Source organism: Monodelphis domestica, chromosome 5, assembly GCF_027887165.1.
Source record: "Monodelphis domestica isolate mMonDom1 chromosome 5, mMonDom1.pri, whole genome shotgun sequence".
Classification (NCBI taxonomy): domain Eukaryota; kingdom Metazoa; phylum Chordata; class Mammalia; order Didelphimorphia; family Didelphidae; genus Monodelphis; species Monodelphis domestica.
Genome location: NC_077231.1, coordinates 214049106 through 214061711, shown reverse-complemented (window position 1 = coordinate 214061711; position 12606 = coordinate 214049106). Strand labels below are relative to the sequence as shown.

Genomic DNA, 12606 nt, shown 5'->3' with positions numbered 1-12606 from the left:
AGTAAAGTGTACTAGGGATCTGTTCTGTTTAACATTTTTGTCAGTGAAACTGAAGAAAAGTAGATTCTAGTCCCATCAAATTTGCTGAGAGGGGGCAGCTGGATGGCTCAGTGGATTGAGAGCCAGACCTAAAGATGGGAGATCCTAGGTTCAAATCTGGCCTCAGAAACTTCCCAGCTGTGTGACCCTGGGCAAGTCACTTGACCCCCATTGCCTAGCCCTTACCACTCTTCTGCCTTGGAGCCAACACACAGTATTGACTCCAAGATGGAAGGTAAGGGTTTAAAAAAAAATTGCTGAGAGGGGTAGCTAAAAGACAAAATTAGATTTTAAAAAATCTTGACTGGCTAGGACATCAAATATACAAACACAACTAATAAATTCTTTTGGATGAAATGGAACAAAATAAAATATAATAGGGAAGAGTAGAAAGTATTATACTTGAGATTAGAAAATTAGCTTCTCAAGTACAAGATGGGAGAAAATATGGCAAGGTATAGCAGTTGTCTGAAAAATGAATTGGAAATTTTATGAACTAATGAGAAAAAAACTAGAATGTGGCTGCCAAGAATGTTAATGCAGTCTTAGCTGCATTAATATGGTTATAGGTATAGGTGGTAGTCCCATTAGACAGACCATATCTGGATCATTGATTTCAATTCTAGACATATTTTAGGAAGGACATTCATAAATTGGAATGTGTAGAAAAGAGCAATTAGGATGGTAAAGAGCCCTTCTTGAGTGTGTGCCATTTTATGGAACTGAGGATATTCATATTGAAGAACAGAAGATTCTCCATGCATGCTGACATAAAGAAAATTTGAAATATTTAGATCTATTAAAAATGTAATGAAAAAAAATTATAATGGACTGCCTCAAGAAGTTGTGAGTTCTCCCTCCTGGGAATCTTTAAGCAAAAGTTGGATAACCAATTGTCAGGTTTGATATAGAGAGGGGTCTTGTTCAGAAATGGTCTGGGTTAGAAAGTCTCTAAGTCACTTCCACTTCTTGGAGTCTGATTCATTTTTCCTGTTCCTGTATCTTTGCTTTTGGTCTTTTCTCCTAACCAAAATCTGTATCTCTTTCAAGACCCAGCTTAAGTCACATCTGCTTGAAGCCTACTCTTGAGTACTCTAGATTTCACTGATGAGGTTTTCTTAATTCTGGCAGCATTTGGAAGACACCATTTTTTTCTTTTATATGTTCATTTTCCCCTGCTTGTTTCACATATTTGATCTTGTCTTCCCATCTAGATTTTAAGCAAGGACCACTTGGAATTCTTCAGCTTCTCCCATAGTACCGAGCACTTATTGATTGATTCAGTAACACCTCTTTGTAAAATAAGGCACAAAACCTCCTAGACAATGTTATCAAAGAACAAACAGACGTTACTCTGTCTACTCTCTGAAGGAGCAGAGGTGTGAGGTGTGAGGAGGAGAGTAGAATTGGATTTTCTTCTGTAGTCTCTACTTAACCATTTAGTGACAACTAAAATAAGTTTTTTTTAATGAGGGGGAGTGGGGTGAGAATAATTTTAATGGCCCATGGTGAGACATCTCTAGTTAATTTTCTTGACCATTTCTTCTCATCTTTGCTATTTATAAGATTTAGAGTTGAACACAATACCGTAAAATGTAGATTCCCCAAACAATGAGCCTAATTCTGAATAAGAACTTATTCTTTCATGTTATCTAAATGGAACCTCTCTGTGGAGGAACTTGTCCCTCTAGCCATCAGAGGACTATGTGTCACCATAGAAAAGTGTTGTGGGTCCTCAGTTGGCTATACAAGTACCTATGTTTCCTTAAAACCTTTCAACTCCACTTTCCACTCCCCTCTGTCTTTGCTTTTGGTCTTGGTTTTTGTTTTTCTTCTTTGTGTTCATTTATTTGCTTTAGCTTTGTGTCTTCCAACATACCACCTCCCTCATTTTTTATTTTTATTTAATTTTGTTTAATTCCCATCATTCCTTTAGGCCACCAACCTGGCTCCCACCTCCACCAGTGCCACTATTTCCTTAGCCAATCCCGAAGTCTCCATACTAAACTACCAATCTACACTCTACCAGCCCTCAGCGGCATCCATGGCTGCAGTGGCCCAGCGGAGTATGCCCCTGCAGACTGGAACAGCGCAGATTTGTGCCCGGCCTGACCCCTTCCAGCAAGCCCTCATCGTGTGTCCCCCAGGCTTCCAAGGTAAGGAGGAACAGTTCCTTGTAGGAAAATGGATATTTCTCATATTAAACATGTATTTGTCTGCTATTCACTTGAAAACTTAAAGTTTTATGACATCCTAAGTATTTTGCCATTAGTGACTTTGCTGTTGTAGAATTATTTCTTTTACCTTTCTGGAGGTAGAAGAATTTGTGAGCATCCTGATGAGAATATCAGTGTTTTTCCACGGTATTCAGAACTGGAATCATGTCATATCCTTGGCTTAATTAAATTCCACCTCCTATCATCATTTTTTTAAACCAACTTAGAAATGATATACCAATATATAAAACTAATCTGATGGTCAGGCTCATTATTTGAATGTTACTGCCACTGCTAGGTCAGGTTATATAAAAAATTACTGTTTTTTACTACTAATAGTTAATAAGTCAATTCTTGATTTAGTAGGGAACAAAGGCAAGACTTGAACCCAAGACTTCTTGACTCTCATGCCTACATTTTATACTCCAACTCCACACTACCTCTCCACTAGTGTGGCTTTACTATGGAATTTTTGTTTCCATATAAATAAAATTTGATTTAGTCTGCTGACTAAAAAGATTTTGAAGGCAATTTTTTAAAATTACCTACATTTGTACCCACCCCACTTAGGCAAAATGATCTAGAGCTGACTCCATATATCAGTATTTTTCTACAAATCTATAACACTGGTTCTCTTAACCTTTAAGAGATAAACAATATAATGGCTGCTTAGAGGTCAGCCAGCATTAAAACTAGTAGAAACCAAGATTTCAGAATATTTAGTCTTTTCCTTCCTTGAAGCATGCAATGCTATTTTGAAAGGTTGCTAATTGAGATGGGGGGGGGAAAGATAACTAGTTGAAAATTGCGATTTCTAAGGCATTAGGTGGCTCTAGCCCAAATATGTTATTTATTTTCATAAAATACTACATTTTTGTCCCCTGCTTCCTGATAATATGCATCTTTGTTTCAAGGTTGGCTGTGGTATTTTCCATTTAGAGAGAGGATACAATTAAGCATCTCTTTGAAAAATATCTTATTTTCAGTTACAAATTGCAATTTTTGTCAAAAAGTAACCCCTTTTTAGCCAACTAAGTTAAGAAGAATCTGTAACTAACAACTTACTAAAGGGCTTTCTTATTCATTTCTTGATACAGGTTTACAAGCCTCCCCTTCAAAGCATGCTGGTTATTCTGTGAGGATGGAGAATGCAGTTCCAATTGTCACTCAGGCTCCAGGAGCTCAGCCTCTCCAGATCCAACCAGGTCTACTTGCACAGGTAATTTATGTCTTGTTTATTTTGACTCTTTCAGATCTAGTGGAGTTATCTGATCATCAGTGATTTGTTGGTTGTAGAATATCTACACCTAAAATCATAGGACTTAAAAAAGGGACAACCTCGGTAAAGTCAAATCCTTATGAATTAACATTGGTGAAATCTAGTTCTTAATGCACTCAGTTCAGTACCCTTGTCCCAGGAGCCTCCCCACTCCCACAATAAGAATACAGGCTGACTCAAGGGCTTGTGCCTGGGGTACATTAAGGGATTTCTGCATCCTCATTGCAGAGATTTTGCTAAGACATTCTTCTATTCTTTTAGTATCCTATAACAAATGGCATAAACTGACCTTTCTCAGCCTAATGAGGAGAAAGGGAAAGGAATGAAATGTACTGCCTTCTGAATGGGGCCTGATCCTAGTTTAGGGATCCCACAAGGTGTTAGAAATTCTACCTTAATACTCTTATCCAGCAAAAAGTGGCAGTTTCTGATCTGGCCTATAAACAAAAAAAGAAGGAAAAGATCCAAGAGAGGAATTGTAGAGGAGGAAGAACCAGCAATTACGATTATATCAGGCCTGAAGGAAACAGAACTGCAACCTAGCCCTGTCCCCTCAGAAGGGCAGGTCAGGACAGAGATCCAGGATGATAAACCCACAATCCCTCAACTCAGGGGACACTTATGCAGCCTTGAAGCTCAGCTAGTGTCAGGGAGAGGACATATCCATTAGCAAAGGTGAGAAAAGCCAGAAAATTAGTTTAGAGAGCATATATCCCCCAAAAGGATTAAACACCAAAGATATCAATAGGAAATCTCTCAAAAGCTCAGAGCACTTGTAAATCCAGGAGGAAGAATGAGTACTAAATCTTCAAAGAGTATACAAAGTTCTCTTAACAAATATATAAGACAAAGGAAATTGAACTGATGCCTGATGAAATATAGAATCCTATGGACTCCCAAGAGAGCTTACAACAATAAGAAACTCCTGAATATTTCAGAAATTAAATGCCCCCAAAAAGAAATTAGGAGTATAGGTCAGAACTTAGAGGTTTCAGTGTAGAATTTTAAAACTCAATTAGCAGCTTAGGAAAAAAATTATATACAGCAGAAAGTATCTAAAGAAGTGAAAGAGTTTGAAAGATTTGAAAAAGAAACACATGGAAGTAGAAGGAGGTCTCTCAGGAAAGAAATAAATGGCTATATTTTTTAAAGTTAATTTTATACATGCCAGACATTGATCTTGAAGATAGAACATGCCAAGATAAAATAAAATAAAATAAAATAAAATAAAATAAAATAAAATAAAAACAACAAAGCACCGATTGGGAGAATATATAACTTCAAACTTCAGGATATAAAAGTGGCAAATTAAACAATTTAAAAACAAACTCATTAAACATCCAGGAGTAATATCTTTAAATATAAAGGAAGTTTGAATAACATAAAATAATGTAACTATGAAAAGTCACAGAAGGGAATGGAATAGCAGGTTCTAAAAAGCAAAGGAGCACAAAAAACAGTCTAGAATGACCCACTCTGCAAACTTGAGCCTAAGAATGAACAGAAAAAGAAAGATGTTCAACAAGACTTAACAGCAAAATGATTTTACCAATTGTGAATATTCAAATAAACATAAGGCAAAATGAAATTGCCCCATAGAGAGATAAAGATCTATGTTTTTTTAGACAGAAAAAGGAATCGAGATTTTTTAAAATGGCACATAGGGATAAAGATGTAAGCAGAATTTAAATAGGAAAACCAAAGACAGAGAACAGAACTGGAACACCATGAACTAAACCTCATAACCCATATTTTATGGAACAGAATACCAGAGAAAGAAGATCCATAAGTAGGAAGAGAAAAAGTGAGTGGACACAGGAAAATAGATTATGAATACTACCAAATCTACAGTTGAATATGGAGAGAAATTCATTCCTCTACTATCTTGGTCCAAAGGGGAGCTGCCAGAAATAGAGATAGAAATCTCATGATGAGTTTCATTTAGAGGGAATCCATATGTTAGAAGGCCATCTTTTTGGATAGTGTTGTGCCTCCCTAGGTGACTCCAGATGAAGAGATATTTACACTCCTAGGTACAGTTGGTACCCAAAATGATAGAGAGAAAATGTGGAGGAGAAAGACTTGGACCCAAAGATGGGGAATGAAATTATCATACAGAAGGCAAGGAATAAGACCATATTGCTAAATTTAGGTCACAGGACTGTTTCCAATACATGGTTCTACCTCTATCCAACTTTGCTTCCCTAATAAGTTGATGCTTTTAAAAGTAAGGTATAGTAAGGGGGAAAGAAGAAGAATAAGACAAGATCTATCAAGACAATAATAGAGAAACTGATTACAATAGGAATTCTACCATATTACTTTTTTTTTTTCAAAAGGAACTGTTTAAGCCATTCACAATTAAAGTTGTAACAGAGGTAAACTTTGCATCTTCATTCATTTCTTCAGTATTTAAAAAAACAAAAATCTTCCTCTTAACTCAATGCACTCTGTCACCCTGATTAATTTTGCTTAAATCACTGCAACTCAAGATCTCCCCTCTTCCTCTCAATGAACTTATGTTTATTATTTTTCCCTAAGCTGCTTTTTTCTTTATTAATATTTTCCACTTACTGAAGAAATAAATAGAAGATACAAAGCTTACCTCTGTCATAACTTTAATTGAAAATGATTTAAACAATTCTCTTTAAAAAATAGCAGAATGGATTTTTAAAAACCTCTATAATCAGTTGCCTATAAGGTACACAGTAGTCAAAAGAGAGACTAGAACAAAGTTCACTTGGTATCAAGTAAAGCCAAGAAATGTAGGAATTGCAATCATGCTGTTGATCAGTGTAAAAATTAAACTCACAATTCCATTAAAGATAAAGAAATCATATTAAACTTAAATGAACTAATACCAATATTAAATATGGATGCACTGAATGGCATTGTATCTAAACATATAACTAATAGTAACAATAATTGGAGGTTGCAATTGTCTTTTCTCAGAGCTAGACAGATCTAACAGAAAGAAAATAAAAAAGAAAATACAAAATTAAACATAGTCTCTTGGAGAATTTAAAGCTAAAAGACATGATGCTCTCTTAAATGAGAGATAATAAACCCTGTTCTAAAAAATAAGTATTTTTTAAAATGCTAAATATAAAAAAAATGCTAAATATATTCTTTTTAGACCATAACAATAAAAAAATGGTCATCAGTAGAAGAAGCACAAGCAAAAGACAGAGCCAGGTGGAGACTTCATAACAATATACTGAACAGTTAGTAGGTCAAAGAACAAATCAGAGAAACAAAAACTGTGTGAAAGGTAATGATAACAGTGAGACAAAAAAAATACAAAAATTATTTCTGGGCTACTGCTAAAGTGGTCCTCAGAGGATGAGAGTTGGAAGATTACGAGTGTAGAATACATTTAGTATCAGATTTTTTGTGTTGGTTAGTTTTGTTGAACTTTTTCTTTTTGCCTTTTATTAGACTTTCTTATAAAGGATGGCTCTCTGTGAGGAAAATTGGAGAGGGATAATACATTGTAAAATATAAAAAATGTAAAAACACAAAGATAACAGCACATTTTTGAAAAATAACTCTACTTCTAAACTCTTCCCCTGATGCTTAAAACATGGCTTGAAGGTTACTCTGGGTTCTATGAGGCTATGTTTGTAAAGCTCTAAAAGGTACTACACCAAACTGAAAAAAGACTTTTTAAAGTCTTGGTCCAATGGTCTATAGACCAGTCTAATTAAATTTAAAAAGACACTCATCATGAAGTGATATTTCTTGCAAATTGTTGAAACCAAAAAAAAAAATTTGTCACTAAGGTGTGAGGTTCATATATATTGATGGAAAGGGTGAATTTAGCATTAAATATCATACCTGAGCATAGTGCTTTGAACATTTTAATCAATCTGTAATTGTAGTAATCTGTGATAGTGTTCACAGCCCAAGCTCTGACCTGCCCCACCAGGCCCTGCCCTCCTGACATTAAACAGACATATGAGTATATTGGTAATGGTCCAAATGGTTCCCGGGTGGCCTGAAAGAGGGGAAGTGCCATCCCAGGCACCACTGTTACCACAGAAGGAAGAGATTTTAATAACATAAGAAGTATGAGAAAATTACTTTTATTGTATATAATGCAGACTTTTAGTCCCAACTCTGCTGAAAGATGTGATGTCTTCTTAAATGAGATTAAGGAATATATGTATTTCTCGAAACAACTGGCACCTTTTAGAAACAAGCCAGTTACTAGGCATGTAACTAGATTTGCAACTGAAGCTAGTTTGAAGCACGGAGAATTATTTCCTCAGCTATAAAATAGAAATAGTAATACTCAAGCAAAAACGTGACAGTAGGTTAAAAGGGCTAAAATACTAAATGTAAGATATTCATCATGAGACTGATAAAATGGATTCTAATGCCCAAGTACAGTACAAAAATGTTTTGTTGGGAGCAGGATTGAACTTAAATGGTTATTGACCTAGGACTCCCTTGTCTTCATTCCCCTTCTGGCGCCATGCTGTTTTCTTCTCTCCTCTTCTTATTCAACTTTTAAATTACTTTTCTTGGATCATAAGAAGTGGGAAGTCCAAGGAAAAAGTATTAGAAGGAGGGGGGAGGGAGGTAGAAATAATATATCCTACTCCACAGGTCAAAAAAACCACTGGGTTCATCCTTTTTAGTGTTTGATCTGATTGTCATAAACCCAGGCCTGGCCTCTAGGATCTTCTTGCATATAAAGTTAAAGCTCTTGGGTTCATGTATGTTTTGAGTATCTCTAAGAACTCTCCATATGTGTATGCCTTCTCCAAGGAACTTGTGCTCTATCCTAGAAGAAAGTGACAAAGTCGTCATTGTGGCTTCCTAGGAGCCCTGCTGGCCTTTTCTTGATAGGAAAACAGTGGATTCATCTTTTCTGAATTGAGTGTTTTCCAATCAATTTGTTCTTCATAAAAGGTTCTGCTCACACAAAAGAAGTTTGTACCTTTGGACAACTTGGAAAAGGTCGAAGAAGCTCCATGACAGGCCCGCTAGCCTTTGTTTTAGTATATAAATTTCCTGGTAAAGTAGCAAATTTCCAAAAGTTACTTTTTAAAGTACTGTCTGTCCAGCAGAGAACAGATTTTCATTTCTATAGTATATCCAAACTTGCTAATTAATATAAATGACTTTACTTCAGCTCTTAATTTTCACATTTCCCTTTTCTCTGCCAAATCTATGCCTTTATTCTTTCTGCTTAGGATTCTATGATGGATGTTTATACTGAGAAGTATCTATCAGAAAGTTAAAAACAAAACAAAACCAAAGAACAAAATTGGATCTGTTAGCCAAGAGATTCTGAAGAACAGGTCTCCTTTTGTATATTACTGCCACATCTATTAGATACAACCTGTCCTCGGGGAGCTTCTGGTGTTTCCATAGATTACATGGTCTACCAACAGTACAATTTGAGTCATATTAAAAGTCTGATAGTATTTGTAAATCATAGACAGAGTTTTTAACTTTACAGCAAGTTATTACTTGGCTCTAACTAAATGATTATATAACATCATGTGATATCAGTGAGTGACAAAAACTTTTTAAATGCCAAGCCTCATAGAATGGGGATAAACAATGAAAATGAGTAGCACACCTTGGTGTTGTCTTAAGAACATTTTTTTTTTGTAAAACCCTTATCTTCCGTCTTGGAGTCAATACTGTGTATTGGCTCCAAGGCAGAAGAGTGGTAAGGGCTAGGCAATGGGGGTCAAGTGACTTGCCCAGGGTCACACAGCTGGGAAATGGCTGAGGCCAGATTTGAACCTAGGACCTCCCATCTCTAGGCCTGGCTCTCAATCCACTGAGCTACCCAGCTGCCCCCAGAACATTTTTTAAATAGGTGGTCAGACTTTTTTTTAACCTTTCTTTTCATTGCCCCCGATCTTCACCTCTTTCTGTGCTTGTTTTTAACAGTCTACTAAAGTATAAACATAAGTCTAATGTATGACTGATTCCAAGGATATTGGTGTTAATTTGTTTTGTTTTGTTTTTGTGATTCCTTTTTTTTTTAATTTTATTGATTTTATTTTTAAATTTTTTCCATGGTTCCATGATTCATGTTTTCTTCCTCCCCCCTCCCAGAGTTGACAAGCAATTCCACTGGGTTGTAAAGATGATATGGGGTTTTTAGAAGGATTTTTGGAGAAATAGCAATATTATTTGCCCTATATATCTACTTTTCTAGGACAGCAGGCTTATCTGTTTAATATGCCTCCAAGTAAAAATGAGCCTGGAGAAAATCTAGCAGGTTAAAAAAAACCTACTGAAAAAGGGAAATTAACAATATTTTCTATGGATAAAGATAGATATGAGGTTAAGCTATGATATCTCCCAGAAATATTCACATTTTAAGAGGAAAACAGCAGGGTTAAAAAGACAACTCCAAAAAGGTTCATTTGTCCTGCTTCCAGGTGCTATTTCTAGAAAAAGCTGACCTAGATTTCCTAAACCCCAACTTGTCTTAATCATAAGATCATAGGTTTGGAGCTGGAAGAAATATTAGAGATCTAGTCCAAACTTCTCATTTAACAGATGAGGAAACTGAAGTTCATAGATCTAAGTTACTTACCCAAGGTCATGTACATCATAACGGCCAGGATTCAGACACCAGTTTTCTAGTCTGACATTTGTTTAATCTTCCCTGCCACAAATTCCTTATTCCTCATTCCTCACATTGCCTCAACTGAGAACTATAACCGTACACCCACCCTGTGATTCTGCAGAACTATCTTGCAAATGTGTTTAATGAGGGAAACTTTGTGATAGTTATAATGATTCAGAAATATCAGAGGCACATTACCGACAGCCCCGACTGTCGGCATTTCCCAATGCCTGGCAACTAACTGCATGTGCTGTCCTCTGTTTTAGCCGTTTGGTTGTGAGCCTCTTCTATGTTGTCTTACCACTGACAAGTACTGCAGGGGAAGCAGGCTTGTGGTCTCCAGCCTGACCTTTCTAGGATCAGACTCTAACCGACCAGTCCTTCTCAGCCTCACCGTCTAGGCCTGGGTTGAACAACCTTTTTTAGTTGAGCTCAGTCTTTGCAAGAATTAGATTCCTTCCTGCCATGGAGCAGGTTTGTCTGTCTACTCTGGCTTCTGATCGGAGGCCTGACCAGCATTGGAGCTCTCTCCTTTGCCTCCAGGTGGCTGCTGTCGCCTTTGCTTTAATACCAGGAAGTCCCATCTTCCTCCTCTCTCTCAGATGTTGTACCAAATGCCAGCATGCTTTAGGACAGGACCTCGTAAGTCATGTAGTTTAACTTGTACCTGGTTGAGAATCCTTTTCACCACATGGCTTCTGCTCCGAGACAGGTGCTGGGGGAAACCACCCCTCCCAAGGCGACCTGTTCCACTTTGGGACAGCTCTAGCTGTTCAAGTGTCCCCTTATGTTCCTCCTAACCGCCTCTCTGCCATTTTCCTCCTTGGATGCCAGTTATGCCCTCTAGAGCCACCTTTTGTTTCAGCAGAGTAAGCTCTGTTCCTTGCCAGGGGGTTCTTCCGTATTTCCTCGCGCTGTTTTCATCCGTTCGGCTTTTCTGGACTATGCCAGCAGGAGCCGCATGCCGCTGCCCCCTTATCCTTTTTTACAGTCCTCACATTGATGTTGAAATAAATATTTCTGCCCACCCCTCCCTTCCCCGCCCCCCAACGTCCTCGATCACTCTTTAGGAGAAGGAGTGTCTTACTCCACAGAGCCAAGTCCAGGAAGCATTGGCCTCCAGTGATCCTCACCAGGTCTCTGCTGAATGGACGCAGTTGCCTCGCCTCCCAACAGCTTCTCGTGGGGAACAGGGTCAGGTGGCCTAAATAAGGCTCCCCTTGTTGTCAGAGAGCCTGATGCTTCATCATTGGGTCCCCCTGGTCAGCTCACTTCTCAGAGCTTCAGCGTTCTCCTCTGTAAAATCAGGACATTGAATAAGTGACTATTAAGCTATCGTCTAGCTCTGAATCGATGATTCCATTGGAAAGACCAGTAAATGCCTGGTTTCTAATCCCAGCTCTCCTACCCACAGTGAGGCTTTAGGCAAGTCACTCCTTTCTCTGGGACTACCTAGATCCTCTCTAGAGGTCCTTTCAGATGCTAAGGACTGTAAAAATAAAAGGCCCTTGTAAATGGGGACTTTGTAAGTGGAAAGTATCACTGCTATTAGGACAAACAAAGGTGAGGAGATCAAGGTATACCGAGGATAGAATGCTTAACTGTTAACAAATTGTCTTAGATGACTACAGACATATCACTGCAGAGACCATTGGTAACCCTTTCATTATCTCTGGAAACCAAGGCTATCCTTCTGCAGGGCAGGGCCACGAGAGAGAATTGTGAAAATGTATTTTAGAGTATCTGAAATCTGTTGTTTATTAATGGCTTGTAGAGACCCAGGATTGATTAGCTCTTTAGGGCCTAGTTTTTGCAGATGTGATAGATTTGATAGAAAGGCCCAGATGGAGCAATACTTCCACTTATTTTAGGAAAGGGCAAAATCCCAATCAAAATTCAAGTTTAAGGCTAGGAGTTTTTTTGGAGTCAGGGAAGGGAGGGACAGGAATGTTAAGGACTGTCCAAGACTTTTTTTTCAAGCCACTTCCTTAAAATAGACCTATGAACAAGTTGGTGAAAGACTCAGTGTATTTGTCACTTAAAACCTTATTTTCCCACTTTGTGGTTCTAGGTAAAATCTGATAATCTTGTTTCCTGTGACTCATACATACACACATACTAAACATACAAAGTACTTTGCTGCCATGATAAAAGAATCAGATAAGTTAGGGAATCAAAACTATGTCACATGATCAAGTTATAAGATATTAACACAACACTTGTATTAATTCATTAAGATCACACAGAGAAAGTAGATTAGATGCTAAAACATCACAGGTTATTAGAATACATAGAATCCATTCATTTGTCTTTAGAAAACTTTGACTACATATCTGTTAAGACATACATACATAACAAACCTATTTGTAAATAGACCAGCCCACCTGCAAAAAGACAAGATTTGCTCTGGTTCAGAGAACAACTGGATATATGAGCACTTCAAGCTGAAACTAATGGGAAAATCAGAATCA

General features: G+C 37.4%; 1 protein-coding gene across 9 annotated transcripts in view; it reads left to right on the top strand.

The window, feature by feature from the left end:
• The window catches only part of HIPK2 (homeodomain interacting protein kinase 2), a 261143-nt gene that overhangs the window by 195779 nt on the left and 52758 nt on the right, over positions 1-12606 (top strand). For 7 of the 9 annotated variants that reach the window (XM_056799780.1, XM_056799779.1, XM_056799781.1 and 4 more), the window contains 2 exons: positions 1976-2195; positions 3353-3474. In XM_056799780.1, the coding sequence (XP_056655758.1) occupies positions 1976-2195; positions 3353-3474 (342 nt within the window). The remainder of the gene's footprint in view (positions 1-1975; positions 2196-3352; positions 3475-12606) is intronic. The other 2 variants (XM_056799788.1, XM_056799787.1) reach the window with 1 other exon arrangement.